General features: G+C 35.3%; 2 protein-coding genes across 3 annotated transcripts in view; both read right to left on the minus strand.

Moving 5' to 3' along the window:
• The window catches only part of LOC130839970 (RAD52 motif-containing protein 1-like), a 371059-nt gene that overhangs the window by 140663 nt on the left and 213539 nt on the right, over nucleotides 1-16857 (minus strand). The gene's annotated exons all lie outside the window — the stretch shown is intronic.
• The window catches only part of LOC130840237 (EF-hand calcium-binding domain-containing protein 13-like), a 162482-nt gene that overhangs the window by 85832 nt on the left and 59793 nt on the right, over nucleotides 1-16857 (minus strand). Inside the window, 5 exon segments of the mRNA XM_057715538.1 lie at nucleotides 503-505; nucleotides 1767-1910; nucleotides 6631-6705; nucleotides 10373-10516; nucleotides 16240-16311. Of these exon segments, the coding sequence (XP_057571521.1) occupies nucleotides 503-505; nucleotides 1767-1910; nucleotides 6631-6705; nucleotides 10373-10516; nucleotides 16240-16311 (438 nt within the window).

Below are 16857 nucleotides of genomic sequence, written 5' to 3' on the forward strand. Positions count from 1 at the left end.
AAACAATCAACATACTTACCAAAATTACTAGCCTCAATGAAACAGCTTAATTGGTAAAAGAGGGTAATAATACTCACAGAGAAAGACAGTTCTTTGACAAAGATCCCAGACAGCATACTCAGTTACTAGGCTAGTCCTTCATAAATATTCCACACAAAAGAGTATAAAAACATTTGTAACTTCAAGGTACTAAGAATATGAGAGAGTAGAAATGATCACATGTAGCTGTGGACTCTCTCTCTCCTACATGCAGAATATCAGCAGTAAATAATGGAGTATTTATTTTTAAAATTTTAATCTATGGTCTTTGTTTTACAGTACTTTCATGAACTTTATTTTTTTGTTTTGTTTGAACCTTTTTTTACTTGCTAAGTAGAGGTGGTAGCCACCAGCAGGTGTGTTTTCCTAGCAAATTAAATAAAAGCCTATTCCAACAAAACAGTATGACTATCCCAAGTAGTGTTAATATAAAACTGGAATATAAAACATTTCCTAACAACACCCTCTGTATTCACTGGGATATACCATTTTCCAGTAACATGTTATACAACTTGAAAGTAATCATGTATCCAAGCAGGGCCCTATGGGGTCTTCTGCCTTCCCAGGACAGACCATCCCCCACCCCCCATGTCCTCCATCTGCCTCTTACATGTAGAAAAGCTTTAGTCTCCCAGGCCTCCCCTGGGTCTCAAAAGGCTGGCTGAAGAGTTAATGATTATGAAAAGTGGAGATGTAAAAACAAAGAATAGCTAGCTGTTGGGACAGGAAACTGGTAATAATTTAGACTACAAACCAGCCATATAGCAGAGTCACTGAACTCCCAATTCCCTGAAAGATATAGATAAAGGTCTAACACGCATTCCTAAGTTGTTTTTACAGAAAGCAGACCCCCATCAGATGAAAACTGCTGACTGCAAGCACACAGACCCCAGACTAGTTAAAGCCAGAGGATTGGTGATGCCTGAAACTTTACCTTGATACCAACCAATCCAGAGAATCCTGCACAAGCTGTTCACACACCCTGCAGCCCCCTCCCTCACACTGCCTTTAAAACCTTTGTCTCCTAACCAGCAACTTGGAGATGGTCCTAGGACATTGGTCCACCATCTTCCCAGGTTGCTGGCCTCCTGAATAAAGCAACTTTTCCTTTTCCACCAACAATTGTCTCGAGTATTGGCCTCTCAAGCAGTAAGGAGCCAAACCTGGGTTCAGTATTGGCCTCATCCGGTTACCGTCAATGCATATTTGATCAATGTAGAGTAACAATATATTAGATATCGATTTTTTAAAAATAAATTTATTTATTTATTTATTTATTTTTGGCTGTATTGGGTCTTTGTTGCTGCGCGCAGGCTTTGTCTACTTATGGGGAGTGGGGGCTCCTCTTTGTTGTAGTTTGCAGGCTTCTCATTGCAGTGGCTTCTCCTCTTGTGGAGCACAGGCTTTAGGTGCACAGGCTTCAGAAGCTCTGGCACACAGGCTCAATAGTTGTGGCTCATGGGCTTAGCTGCTCTGCATGTGGGCTCTTTCCAGACCAGGGCTCGAACCTGTGTCCCCTTCATTGGCAGGTGGATTCTTAACCACTGTGCCACCAGGAAAGTCCCTAGATATTAATATTTTTCTATAGGACAGCCAAACAATTTGAGCTTTCTTTACATTTCCTAAATGTACATACTGACATATCAATCAAATACAAGATACAAAGACAAATAAAGATTGATAGAAGATAAAACCATGTATTTAATTTTAGTATTTGGAATACTCACCATCAGCTATTGCTAATTTCAGTGCAGCTTGGAATTCGTCTTTTTTTAAATTACCATTCAAACTAGACAGAGTATTCCATAGGTCAGGAGCACTCATCTTCTCTTTGCTAAGATTCTGGAGGTTTTCAATAGTATCAGGCAGTACTACAAGGGCACATAAAACACAAGTTTTACAACACATTCTTTTTGAGAAGATAATACAGTAAACTGTTATCTGGAATAGTTAGGAATTGAAATTTTTATGGTTAAGAAGAATAACAAACAGTATAAATTAATTGCCAATTTTTTAATATTAAAGTGCAATAAAATAACACAAAACGAAGTGTATCTTTGACGATTCGAAAATATTTTAAGAATGTATAGTGCTCATAACCCTAAATAATCATTATAAAGAATAACTTTTATTGAACTATAGATTTAAAAAAGCCTGAATTCACAAACATGTCCAATTGATAAAACCATGAATTAAATAGCTTTTGCTCTATATCTCCCCATAAAATTCTTCCCTGGATAACTACTTCCTCTTTAATATATAACTGCAGAACATGGAAGGAAATTTTTTTTTATTAAAATTCCAATAGAAAACCTTTGTAAAGTTTTAATGGGGAGTGAAATTATCATATTACAAAAGTATAAAAGATCACTCTATTGCTATGTAGACAATGAACTTTCTTGAAGATCAGGCAGTTAGGAATTTATTGTAGTAGTTCACCAAAAAATGATAGTGGCTTCAATAATGAGAAGTGGACAAATTATGATACATTTTGAGCATGAAGCTGAGAGTATTTAATGATGAATTCAATGACAGTCCAAGGGGACTAGGGCCATGAAGAACTTATAGGTTTGAGACCTGAGCAACTGTGTGGAGAGTGGTATCAATAGCTGAGATAGGAAAGACTAGGGAAAGAATAGGTTTGTTGGAGAACAAGAATTCTTTTTCATATACATTAACCTTGAGATAAATAGGGAGTCAAAAGGATACAGATATTATTTTAAAGCAATAAGATCACTCAGGAAAAGCCTTAGAGCATGGGACTCAAAATGGAATCTGGAATCACACTAATATTTAAAAGTCAGCCAGAAAAGAAGCAGCCAGCAAACAAGACCAAAAAGGAAGGGACGTAAATACAATGGGATATTATTCAGCTACAAGAAAGAAGGAAATTCTGCCATTTGCGACCTTGAGGGTATTATTTTAAGTGAGGTACGTCAGACAGAGAAAGACAAATACTGTAAGATCTCATTTATATGTGGAATATAAAAAAGCAGAACTCATAGAAACAGAGGATAGAATGGTGGTTACCAGGGGTTGGGGAGTGGGAGAACTGGGGAGATGTTAGTCGAAGGATACTAACTTGCAATTAGAAGATTAATAAACCCTAGGGATCTAATGCACAACATTGTGACAATAGTTAACAATACTGTATTATACACTTGAAAGTTGCTAAGAGATTAAATCTTAAATATTCTTACCACAAAAAAGAAATAATATTTATATGATGTGATGGAGGTGTTAGCTAACACTATGGTGGTAATCATACTCCAATGTATACGTGTATCAAATCAACACAGTGCCCACCTTAAACTTACACAATGTCAATTATATCTCAATTTTTTAAAAAGTTAGAGCCAATAAGATGAGAGGGAAATTAGGAGACTACAGTGTCACAGAAAACAGGAAAAGAGAAATTTTCAAGAAGAAACATATTAAAACCTGGTAGAGGTAAACAAGATGAAGACAGAAAATTGACCATTGGATTTAGCAAGATGAGATTTAACTTTTTGTAAAAAGCTGTAAAAGTATGGAATGGCAAGGTCAAAAACCTGAAAGAGTGCTTTTAAATAGAGAACTGGCAATATGGTAGACTGGGGATAGCCAGATTCCCCTTCAACCTCAAACATAAAACATATTCTAATGCTAAATTAAGACGATCAATAAATATAATATTTGCTGGTCCTTACTCAAACAACACATCAGAAGCAGTCCAGTTCTTTGAGGGTGGCCACTCCACCACAGCTCACCCCTCCTACCCTGGGATGTGGCTCCACAACAGGGTGGGAGCAGTGGAGGCTGGGGGCAGTGATCGGATGTGAGGGACAAGAGACTTGCACTGAGCGGAGTGACGGAAACAACTGCTGGCACCTGCACAAGTAGCGTGTTGGAGACAGCTCAGACCTCTGTCTGCGGCCAGTACAAGCCAAGAGCCTGCATGGACCCCATTTGCTTCAGCTCTCCTCCCCTTTCAGGCAAGGGTCCCAGAGCAGGAAGAAGGGAAAGCACACACTTAAAGAAGACAGAGCCAGGTTGGACCCAACCCTCAGGGCTTCTACTTCAGCAACTTAGGATCAAACTCCGCCCTGATAGGACAGAGATGGCCACTGAGCAGAGGGGAAGTCCTCCCTCACACCTCACTCTATCCCTGCCATCTCCAGCCCCACCCCCTACCAGGTGATAGCTGCCAACACACTCTGAGAAAAGATGCGACCTATGTCCATGTCAAATACAGCTCTCCCACTGAAGGTACTGTGCACACCCTGTCTGTATAGGGATGCCCCCACATAAGACAACTCCTTCAAGACCACAGTAGGTAACTGTTTTACATAAACAGGGCAGAGAAAGTTAAGCAAAATGAAAAGGCAGAGGAATTGCTCTCTATTGAAAGAGCAAAAGAAAACCCCTGAAAAAAATTAATAATGAAAATTCAAAGCATTGGTAATAAAAATGTTAACTGAATTAGAGAAAAGAATAAATGAACACAGTGAAAATTTTAACAAGGAACTAGAAAATATAAAAAAGACCTAATCAGAAATGAAGAATTCAATAGTTGAAATTAAAAACAAGCAAACAAACCCTGGAATGAATGAATAGCAGACTAAGCGACACAGAAGAATACAATCTAGAAAAAAAATGTAACCACAACTATAAGTACAATAAACAGTTGACGGATAAACATGAAGATGCAAAATATGACATAAAAAACGCAAAATGTGGAGGAGGTGAGTAAAAAATGTAGACCTTTTAGAATGTGTTCGAACTTAAATGACTACCAGTTTAAAACAACCCAATCAAAAAATGAGCCCAAGCCCCGAATAGAGGTTTTTCCAAAGAAGACATACAGATGGCTAAAAGGCACATGAAAAGAAGCTCAGTATCACTAATTATTAGAGAAATGCAAATCAAAAGCATAATGAGAGGGCTTCCCTGGCAGCACAGTGGTTAAGAATTCACCTGCCAATGCAGGGGACACGGGTTAGATCCCTGATCCGGGAAGATCCCACATGCCACAGAGTAACTAAGCCCGTGTGCCACAACTACTAAGCCTGTGCTCTAGAGCTTGCGAGACACAACTACTGAGCCCACGTGCCACAACTACTGAAGCCCATGTGCCTAGAGCCTGTGCTCTGCAACAAGAGAAGCCACTGCAATGAGAAGCCCACAAACTGCAACAAGAGTAGCCCCTTGTCTCTGCAACTACAGAAAGCCTGCATGCAGAAAAGAAGACCCAACACAGCCAATAAATAAAGATCAATTAATTAACTAATTTTTTAAAAGCACAATGAGATATCACCTCACATCTGTCAGAATGGCTATCATCAAAAAGTCCACAAATAACAAATATCGGCAAGGACGTAGAGAAATGGGAACCCCGGTACACTGTTGGTGGGGATGTAATTTGTTGCAGCCACTGAGGAAAACAGAAAGAAGGTACCTCAAAAAGCTAAAAATAGAACTACCATATGTCCAGCAATTTCACTCCTGGTTATACATTTGGAAAAACCAAAAACACTAATTTCAAAAGATAGATGTGGGCTTCCCTGGTGGTGCAGTGGTTAAGAATCCACCTGCCAATGTAGGGGACATGGGTTCGATCCCTGGTCTGGGAAGATCCCACATGCCATGGAGCAACTAAGCCGGTGTGCCACAACTGCTGAGCCCGTGTGCCACAACTACTGAAGCCTACACACCTAGAGTCCATGCTCCGCAACAAAAGAAGCCACCGCAACGAGAAGTCTGCACACCGAAACGAAGAGTAGCCCCCGCTTGCCACAACTAGAGAAAGCTCGTGCACAGCAACAAAGAGCCAGTGCAGCCAATAAATAAATAAATTTATTTTTAAAAAAGTACTTGAAGAAAAAGAATGAAAAAGGAAATATAACTACATATATGAATAAGATATTATACAATGTGTGCTAATAAAATTTTTTATCTCCATGAAATTGAAATTCCTAGGAAAAGTGCCTGACAATGAAAATAATCTTTTCATCCAATTAAACAATTGTGTTTCCTTGTATAGGAAACAAATTAAATTGATATATAAAGTAGCTATTACTTAAAGTGCACTATTACCTAATATGCAGCACTAAATAACACAATCCTATTTTTAGCCCAAATTTTTAAAGTACTAATTTCACAGCTTAACATATAATCTGGTAATAGTAATAGCTCAATAAATGTTATTGAATAAACTGGAAGAAAGATGATAAAAAAACTATGAACAGCTGAAACCAGAAATTCTGCATTATAGTACTCAGCTGTGGTCACTAGATGGCATCACTTTTCCAAAGTTAGAAAACATTTTAAACCTGCCCAAAATATGAATTTCATATAGAGTGGTTCTAGCTCTCTATAATAAAGCGTGAGGTTGAATAGTAAGATTATGATAGCTTTCAATTCATTTGCATGTGGAAGTTCTTCTAGATTTAGGAATGAGTAATGGAGAAGATTAAGGTCAAACATAGCAGTAAGCCAGGCATTTATTTGCCTGATGATCTTTAGGATGGCTAGCTCTTTTAGTATGTTATACTCTCCTAAAATCTGTCAAACTATTTAGTCCACAAAAAGCACAAAAAACGATGTTCTTACATAATTTTTCAGAGAAGTGTTCCATGTTGCTCATCACAGTATCAACGAATTCTTTAAAATTCACTCTTTTTGTTTCTAAAGGGAAAGGAACACATTTTCTTCAGTATCTTCAAATATTAAATTATTATGACAAATCTGAACTATGTAAAAAAAGTTATATATTCAGGGAGATAATTACATCCATCAGCTAATACTAACCACTAAACATATATGGGTATAAGGGGGAAACGCAATTCAATTTACAGGCAAAAGCTAAACCCTGAAAACGCCAAGAAAATTTATCAAAATCCTTTACACATGTGTACATTTTAAACTGATATTATCTTGTCTTGGCCTTGCAAAAACTCAGTAAGATATATAGGTAAAGAATTAGTATGTTATTTTACATGTTAAAAAAAAACACTTATGCATGATATGACTTTTTTTTCCAAGTTCACAATAGGAAATACAATATCAGGAATTAGAAGTGAGCTCTCTTGATTCTTGGTTTCTTCTATATCAGGCTAACATTCACATTAATATCTTTAATATACTATTGAAACCATTAAACATTTTAATAGTCATTTTATACCTAGAAAATGGCTTTCTTTGATTATGTATAATTCTTCATAATATCCCAATGTTAGAATGGATAAAACAGTTCAAAGAATTTTCTAAGGCCAGATGTAAAGGTTTTCTATAAATATGATGAGCTTTGGATAACCCTAGTCCTTTGCTTATTCCACTGAGAAAAAAATTCTAATGCACTGTAAAGAATACCGCACAGTACACTTCCTATTCCCAATATTAAATATCTTTGAGCAGTTTACTTCAAAGAGCACCAAATTACTTTGTACTCTTAGCCAAATTTTTAGAGACAAAAAAAATGAGACCTTGAAAAATTCTGGGGGAATTACAGAGTTAATTAAGATTTACATTCCCTAACAGGAACATATAACTTCCTAAATATTTGCAACATACATGAGTTATGAAGCATGATTATACACCAAACCACTGGGAAGCCACCACCCAGTTGAAGAAGATTGTTAATACCATTGCTTCTGTGCTTTTCCCATTCCATTTTCCTGCTTCCGCCATAAAGAAAATATTACCGAATTTTTAAAATTTACCACTCTTTTGCTCTTTTACATACAATTTGTAACTAGGTAAACAAATTATTACTTAATTTTGTTTTCGAGGTTTTGTTATGCTATAGCAATCTTAGACTTGCTTTTTTCATTCAATATTATATATCTTACAATCACCTATATGCTATATTGCTATGTTCATTTTCACTGATGTGTATACATCATTAGTATTCCATTATACACCAAAGGTATATACAATTTATACATTCTGTCACTGATCATGTTGTTTCTTTTCTTCTTTCTTCTTCTTTTTTTTTTTTTTGAAATGGCAATTCCATTTATTGATTTGTTGGACTACAGTTGACACACTGGATTCTTCTGGCATAGACAGCTCTTTCATCAGAAGTCCAAGTGCTTGATTCTAAATTAGAAAGTCTTGAGTGTGAAAGTATGAACATACTGTTTCATTCTTTCTGTTATTTAATGCTTTCTCAATGCTTTTTACAAATTGCATTTTGTGAGCTCCAGGGAATTCTTTTGAAAGAAGGAATGAGACCCTTCATCACATCAAACAGGAACATTTGTATTTCTCTCTTGCCTTCCCCCATAACCTTTTCACAGGAAAGGTTTATATATACATGGAGCTGGATATTTTTAAACAATTCTTGAAACAAATGTTTATTCTAATTACAGTTTTATATGGTTTATGCCACTTAAAGAAAACCCAGTGTGAAAATGTAAACTTATGGAAATAATAAATTACAGCAACATCTAACACCTGGTTCCTGATAGCTTGCTCAAAGGATGGATAAACAAATGAAGGAATAGCCACCAACCACTATAATCAGCACCATAAAATAAGTAATTAGATCATATCAACAAATCAAACCTGTGCCATGAACAGTTTTTTTTTTAGAACTTTTATTGAGATACAGTTAACATACAATAAACTGCATATATTTAGAGCGTACAATTTGGTATCCCAATCTTCCAATTCATTCCCCACCAACCCTCCCCGCTTTCCCCACTTGGTGTCCATATGTTTGTTCTCTACATCTGTGTCTCTATTTCCAGCTTGCAAACCGGTTGATTTGTACCATTTTTCTATGGTCCACATATATGTGTTAATATACGGTATTTGTTTTTCTCTTTCTGACTCACTTCACTCTGTATGACAGTCTCCAAGTCCATCCATGAACATTCTTGAACATGTCTCCTTGTACATCAGTGCAAGAGATTTTCTTGAATTTATAGCTAAAAGTGGATTTTTCTAAGCCACAGGGATATGAAAACCTTATGAAATACTACATAATGTTTTTCAAAGTTGTTTTACCACTTTCACCATTTTTACCAACACTTAAACAGACATCTTAATTTTTGCCAATTTAGTGGATATAAAAAGTTATCTCACTGTGACCTAAATTTTGTATTTCCCTGATTACTAATGATGTTGAGAATCTTTTTATATGATTATCAGCAATTTGTGTTTCTTCACCTGGAAATCACTGTTCTTGAAATTTAGCCATTTTTCTATAGGGTTGTTAATTTATAAGGGTTCCCTATACATTCTCTACAATAATTCTTTGCTGTTATAAGTCTTGCAAATAATGTGTACTCAGTTTGTGGCTTGTTCTCGTATTATCTTTTAGTAAAGAGAAGTTCTTAATTTTAATGTAGCCAAATTTATCAATCTTTTCTCTTCTGCTTAGTGATTTTGTATTTTTTAAAAACTCCTTCCTAACTCTACGTCAGAACATTTTTCTTTTTTTTTTCCCCTAAAACTTTTACTGTTCACATCTGGAAACTATTACTGAATATGGTATATAGATAGGGATCCAATTCCATTTTCTTCCATTTGAATAGTTAATTATTCCAGCACCATTTATTAAATGGTGCTTCTCTTCCCCCCTCTGTGACGTACCACCTCATTATATATGTTTCCATATATGTGTGTAGATAGATTTGGAAGTTCCTTATCTTGTCCTATTGGTCAATTTCTCTAGCCCTGTGCCATTCTCACACTGTTTAAATTACTGTAGCTTTATAACAAGCCTTGATATCCAAGAAAGTTAGTCTCCTTCAACACCACACACACGTGCGCACACACACACACAAACACCTACTTTTTATTATAAAAAATTGTAAAGTATACAAAATAGAAAGTATATGGCAATGAGTGCTCATGTACTCTCCCTAGCTGCAAATAATATCAACTCACAGCCATTATTATTTCATCTATAACCTCACCCACCCTTCTATCTCTCATCCTTTCTCTTTAAGAAAGTTGCTGCTATATTCTACAAGCACCAAAAAAATTGGTACCTTTATTGTGAATAGTGGGCTTTGACATAATAAACAGTCCTTCTTTGCCCCACTAAAAACCCTTTGTCCTGACTTCTGTTGATCAGAGAGCAAAAACAAACCCTACTTTCTGTTTGCATTTTTGCCTAGGAAAAAAATGTCTGAAAAGACTAAGATTGCTTATTTCTGGACAAAGAGATTTTGAGTGCCTTGCTGTACTTTTGAGTATTTTTGTAATTTTCTGTATTGGCTTAATTTTAATGGACTTTTTTTCTAATAAAAATTATAAAGTCATCATTCTGAGGAAAAGAATAGCAAACTGATCCTCTTTTCAGATGTATCAACCCAGTTTTCCTGAAAAAAATGTCACTTACCACCAGCTTCAGTCAACTCTGTGATCTTCTGAAATTCTGGCTTAGAAAGGTAAACTCCAAAATTTTGAAGACAAGTATTCAGATTCCCATAATCAATATTTTCGTCTTTAATTTTATCAATAGCTTTGATGACATCAGTCAATGCTGAAAATAAAGCAGTATGCTAACAAGTATTAAATATAAGTCAAAGAGAAAAGACCAATAGTAAGATGAATTTTAGTTCTAGCACACTAACAAAATATTAAAAACTTCAGAAATGTGATATATGAAGAGCATTACCAGAATCTTTAATAATATGAAAATTAATGTTATAAAATCAGAGTATGAAATATATTATTCCACACTCCTACAGCATCTGTATTTAAGGAAGTGCCAATTTAGTCACACTGACAATACCACAACTAAAAATACATAGGATCAAAAATATTACATAATTGCCCCCAGTTAATTCTCTAACAATTTAAAATTCCCTAGTAGTCTGTTTCTTCGTAGCAGAAACAGAAGTAGAAGACCTTCAATCTCAAATGATAAATTGGAATAAGATTTTGTAGCAATACATGGCTCAGTCATTAGTAAATTTATCTTAGTTTATCTTCTGTAAATACAAATTATTACTTGGAAACAGCTATGCTACATGTCTTTTTATAATACTTTAGAATGTATGCTTCACAAATTTGGGCAGTATTCCCTCCATTAAATTTAAACTGATAAATTTTTATTGCAATGAAAACTTTCTTAAAAGAAATTACTTACAAATATATGGATTAAGGAAGTTGACAGATGTGTGTGTGTGAACCCTGGAACAAATTAAACTCAAATAAGTTTTCTCTAGTAGATTAGAATAGGTAAAGTGAGGAGCTGGGCTGTGGAGAGCACTAAAGTCATTATCAGTAGTTAACCTGCTTCAAGCAATCACTGGCAATCATTGTGGACTGCAAAACAAAGAAATAATGGTCAAAATGATCTCTGAACTAGATGATTCTTAAAACAACTCTTAAAAGGATGATTCTTATGTGTAAATACATAGAACAAGACACCATGTTCCTATCTTTAGACACCTAAAATTTCAGCTGAAAGTAATTCTCGCTTAAGAGTTAACAACTGAGGAGTGACATCAGCAAGACAGTTGAGTAGGAAGCCCTCCTTCTCCCCTCACACACACTCATTCAGCAAAAATTCATGGATAATTTCCTTTTGTGAGAAATGAGAAACTAACTGAAAGGATTTACATCCCAGAAGAATGCAAAACCAGACTCACTGAAGCTGGTAGGGAGATTTGGGACACCCTTTTGCTGGAGACCCTGCCCCCATTGCAGTACCATATGATCTGAAAGATACCCCATAGCTCCCAGCTTCACTTAGGGGAAGATAGAGCTTGGTTCACACATCCAGCAGTCTAACTCTTCCAAAGGGCCTCCCCAGAAGACAGCCTTCTGTCTTGCCAATCTTGGGGCTCTGATAGGTCTAGCATAGACTAGTAGTCTGGGATAGAACAGAGTCAGCGACGTAAGTCAGTCAATGCCTATGATCCTCTCCTCTGCCTGGCACAGAGTGAGGAGATATAAAATGCCAATTCTCAGCTTCCCTGGAATAGGAAAAGAATTGATTCATGCATCCAGCACCCCAACTTCTTCAGGGCCTCCCAAAGAACCAGCATCTGTCTCACCAGTTATAGAGCCTGGGGAAGGAAAGAGTTGACAGAGGTCTGAAGAATATCTGGCTGGGCTGATTGGTAGGGGTATTCCCCTGGATAAGGACAGTCTATGAAGACTGAGAGAGGTGTTTGCTTTGTGTAATGCATAGACACCAACACAGAGAACCTCATAACTCTGATGAAAAAGATAGATAACTCTCATAAAGATGCTCATCAAAATCAAGAGAACAATGCAAGAACAAAGTAAGAATTTCAACACAGAGACAGAAAATGTTTAAAAGTGCCAAACAGAAATCATAAAGGTGAAGGACACAAAAACTGAAAATTTCACTAGAGGTCCTAAACAGCAGGCTAGATCAAGTAGAAGAATGGATCAATGAACTGGAATACAGGTCACTGGAAAGAATTCAGTCAGAAGAAAGAATTCAGTCAGAAGAAAGAATTCAGTCAGAAGAGCAAAAAAGAAAAAAGAATGAAAAAGAGTGAAGAAACTTAAGAGATGTATGGAACATCATTAAGTGGACCAATATACACATTATGGGAATCCCAGAAGGAGGAGAGAATGAGGAAGGGACAGAAAATCTATTTAAAGATATAAATAGGGAAACTTCTCAAATCTGAATGTAAAGTGCTGTACATTTGAGATTCTGGTTCAGTCTGTCATGGGGCTCTGTTGCTTCAACTCAAACAATGCTTATTTGATATAGGTACATCTAAAGTGTATACACTTAAGAACAAAGGTCAGCTTCACTGCAAAACTCTCTTGACTAAGCATAACACTTAAAGAGTGGTATATTCCTTCTTCCTCCAAGTATCAACATAATCTGGACAGGAATCTCCCTACCACTAGCAGAAGCAGAAGACTTAGTTAGATCCAGTCACATCTATTCTTTCAATATCAGCAGCTCCAGCTAACAGAAAGTGGTTTAGACTTTCTTTATGAAAGTTGTGACAATCAATTCCCTACTCTAGGCAAATGTAGCCCATTTCAAAGCATATGGAACATTTATAACTAAAAATTACAATAACTGAAATAAAAAGCTCAGTGGGTCAACAGCTGAATGGAGGAGAGAGAAGAAAGAATTAATGAACAGAAAGACAGCAACAGAACTCACCCAATGAACAACACAAAGAAAACAGACTGAAAAAAAAAGAAAGAATCTCAAGGATCTGTAGCAGTATAAAGAAATATCTAACACTGTGTAATCAGAGTCTCAGAAGAAGAAGAGAGAGAGAGAAAGCATGTTTAAAAAGGTACTCAAAGAAATAATGGCTAAACAATTCTCAAATTTTTAGCAACAGATGTTAACCTACAGATCCAAGAAAATAAGTGAACCTCAAACAGAATAAAGGCAAAGAAATCCACGTCAAGACACATCGGAATTAAACTTTTGAAAACTAAATACAGAGAAAAAATCTTGAAAGCAGTCAAAGAAAAATGAAACCTTACCTATAGGGGAAAAAAACAATTCGAGTGACAAGATTTCCCTTAGAAACTTTGGTCACCAGAAAGAAGTGGCACCATGTTTTTCAACTGCTGAAAGAAAAGAACTGTCAACCTCAAATCCTATACTTAGAAAAAATTTTCTTCAGGAATGAAGGGGAAATCAAGATGTTCTCAGATGGAAGAAAACAAAGAGAATTTTGTTGACAGGAAATCTATGAATGGCTAAAAGGAAGTTCTTTAAACAGAAAGGAAAGGATAAAACAAAGAACTCTGGAATACCAGGAAGGAAGAAAGAAAACAGAAAGCCAAAATATGGGTAAACTCCTCTTGAGTTTTTAAATTACCTTTGATGGTTGAAGCAAAAATTATAATACTGTCTGATATGTTTTAAAAGATATGTAAAGGAAATACTTAAGACAATTATATCACACATAGGGGAGGGTAAGGGGACATAAAAGTAGATAAGATTTCTGTACTTCATTTGAACTGGTAAAATGATGACACCAGTAGACTGTGATAATATATATAATATAATACCTGGAGCAACCACCAAAATGCTATCAAAAGAGATACACTCTAAAATACTATAGATAAATCAAAATGGAATTCTAAAAATGGGCAAAAGATTTGAATACATATTTCACCAAAGACATCTGAATGGCTAGCAAGCATATACAAAAATACTCAACATGATTAGTCTTTAGGGAAATGCAAAATTAAAAGCACAATGAGATACCACTACACGCTTATTATAATGGTTATAATTTTAAAAAATAAAGTGTTGACAAGGATGTGAAGAAACTAGAATCTTCATACATTGCTGCTGAAAATGAAAATGTTATAGCCACTGGAAAACAGTTTGGCAATTTGTTAAAAACCTGAACATAAATTTACCATACAGATAACAATTCTTCTACAGAAAGACATGTATGCAAATATTAATTTCAGCATTATTCATAACAGTCACAAATTGAAAAAAATGAAATGTCCATCAACTGGTCAACCATCAATAAAACACAGTATATCCATAAACTGTAATGTGGGTTTATATATCAATACAAAGGAATGAACTATTGATACATACTATAACATGAATTAACCTTAAAAACATGATGCAAAGTTAAGGAAGTCAAGTATAAAAGACATGTTCTATGATTTCATTTATATTAAATGTCAAAAAAAAGGCAAATTCATAGAGACAGAAAGCAGATACTGTGAGTAAATTAGTGGTTGTCTACAGATGGGGGTGGAGATTAATTGCAAATGGGCATGAGAGAATTCTTAGGAGTGACAGAAATGTTACAAACTGGATTGTGTCTACTTCTGCGTACCTATCTAAAAGAATTCAAAGTAGGAGCTTAAAGAGATATTTGCATGCCCATTTCCATAACAGCACTATTCACAATAACCAAGAGGTGGAAGCAACACGTGTCCACTGATGGATGAATGAATAAGCAAAATGTGGTATACACATACAATGGAATATTACTTAGCATGAAAAAGGAAGAAAATTCTGATACATGCTATAGCACAGCTCTTGAGGGCATTATGATAAGTGACATAAGCCAGTCACAAAAAGACAAATACTGTATGATTCTGCTAAGGTATCTCAAGTGGACAAATTCACAGAAACAGAACGTAGAATGATAGTTGCCAGAGTTGGAAGGGCAAGGATGGATAATTTTTATTTAACTGGTATAGAGTTTCAGTTTTGCAAGATGAAAAAGTTCTGGAGATTGGTTGCACAACAATGTGAACGCATTTAACACAAACATTACTGAACTGTACACTTAGAAATGGTTAAGATGGTAAATTCCATGATATGTGTTAGTTCCCGCAACTTAAAATAAAATTTTAAAATAGTAAAATGGGAAAAAAAGAGGAAGAGTCAGCTGTGACCAAGACACTTACTACTTCACAAAATAGCAATGAAAGAATGACTGAGTTGGTGAATCAATGATTGCAAGGTAAAGCATTCAAGAAATTGATTTACTAACAGTATCTGCAAAAAATTCAGACTTTAACACTACATTCATCAGAAATGACAAATGCTAATGTAGCTTTTAACATGAGATTCTTCATCTAGATATAAAAGAAAGTCTCTTCCTTTGTATTAATTTTTTTCTTATATGAGAAATCTTTTTTTAAGTATATGAATAAACAGAAGGAAATAAAACATCAAGCCTTCATGAAACTTTCATTTCTTCTTAATCTCGCAGAAAAAAAATATTTAATTATTTGTATAAAAAATAAAAATATTCCAAGTAAGAAAAACTAGATTGTGGTATGACTCTATAAATTTATAAATCAGTGCATGGGTGATTTTATGTATGTAAATTTTACCTCAATAGAACTGTTTTTTAAAATGTTTTAAAACAAAGATAAACCAAACAAGTATTTCATTTAAACAAGTTCCTTATAAAAAATTAAAAATGAAATCACCCATCAATTGCTAATAATGGAGCTAATTACCTATTTGACCTCCTCATTATCATTACTATTACTGTACATTTATATAGCACTCTACAGTTCATAAAATCCACATAACAACTCTGCGAAGTAAGTTAGCTGCTATTACCCTGATATATCAAGTTTTTAAAAAACTGGCAAATGGCTTGCTAAAGGGTTTCAGAACTATTAAATACCTATACAAAAAGCAAACTCAGTTCAGTTGAACCCAATTCTCCTCAAGAGAAGTGCTCTTTCCTCCAAATGATTTTAACTGCTCTTTCCTCCAAATGATTTTAAAATAAATTTCCTACCTACCATCATATCCAGGAAGATAATGCTCTTTGGAGAGAGCACTCATGAAGTCATCTAACTTCACCATTCCATTTTCTGTAAAATAAAAAGTTTAGATTACACATTCTATTATAGTTTTGTATAAAAGGTCAATTCATATTTTAATACATCTATGAAAAAATACTTATCCTTCACTTAATCATCATTCTATTTCTTCTTCATATCTTGTCTCCCTAGATGAGTCAAAGTTAGGTCAGTTCATTTCCTTTCAATAATTACTGAGAGTATATTAGTGCCAAGAACTATGCTAGGCACCAAGCATACAAAAATAAGTAAGACACAGTCCCTGCTTCTTCAATGTTTATTACAAAGTGCAAAGGACTGGGTTAGGTACTCAGTGCTTGATAGATACAGGAAAAAGGAAAGGTGCCCATATAGATGCACCATGAGAAAGTAAAGGAGTCTATTTCACATCATCATGAAAACCCAGTCAATCAATATGCTATCCACTAAGACACCTTAACAATGCTAACCAGCCCTGACAGACCCAGGTATCCCCCCATCCCTACCCCTAGTATCCACCTGGTCCAAGTAACTACCTATTTTTAGATACAAACCCTCCACAGTGATCATACTCATCCT

This window comes from Hippopotamus amphibius, chromosome 17 (assembly GCF_030028045.1).
Source record: "Hippopotamus amphibius kiboko isolate mHipAmp2 chromosome 17, mHipAmp2.hap2, whole genome shotgun sequence".
NCBI classification, from domain to species: domain Eukaryota; kingdom Metazoa; phylum Chordata; class Mammalia; order Artiodactyla; family Hippopotamidae; genus Hippopotamus; species Hippopotamus amphibius.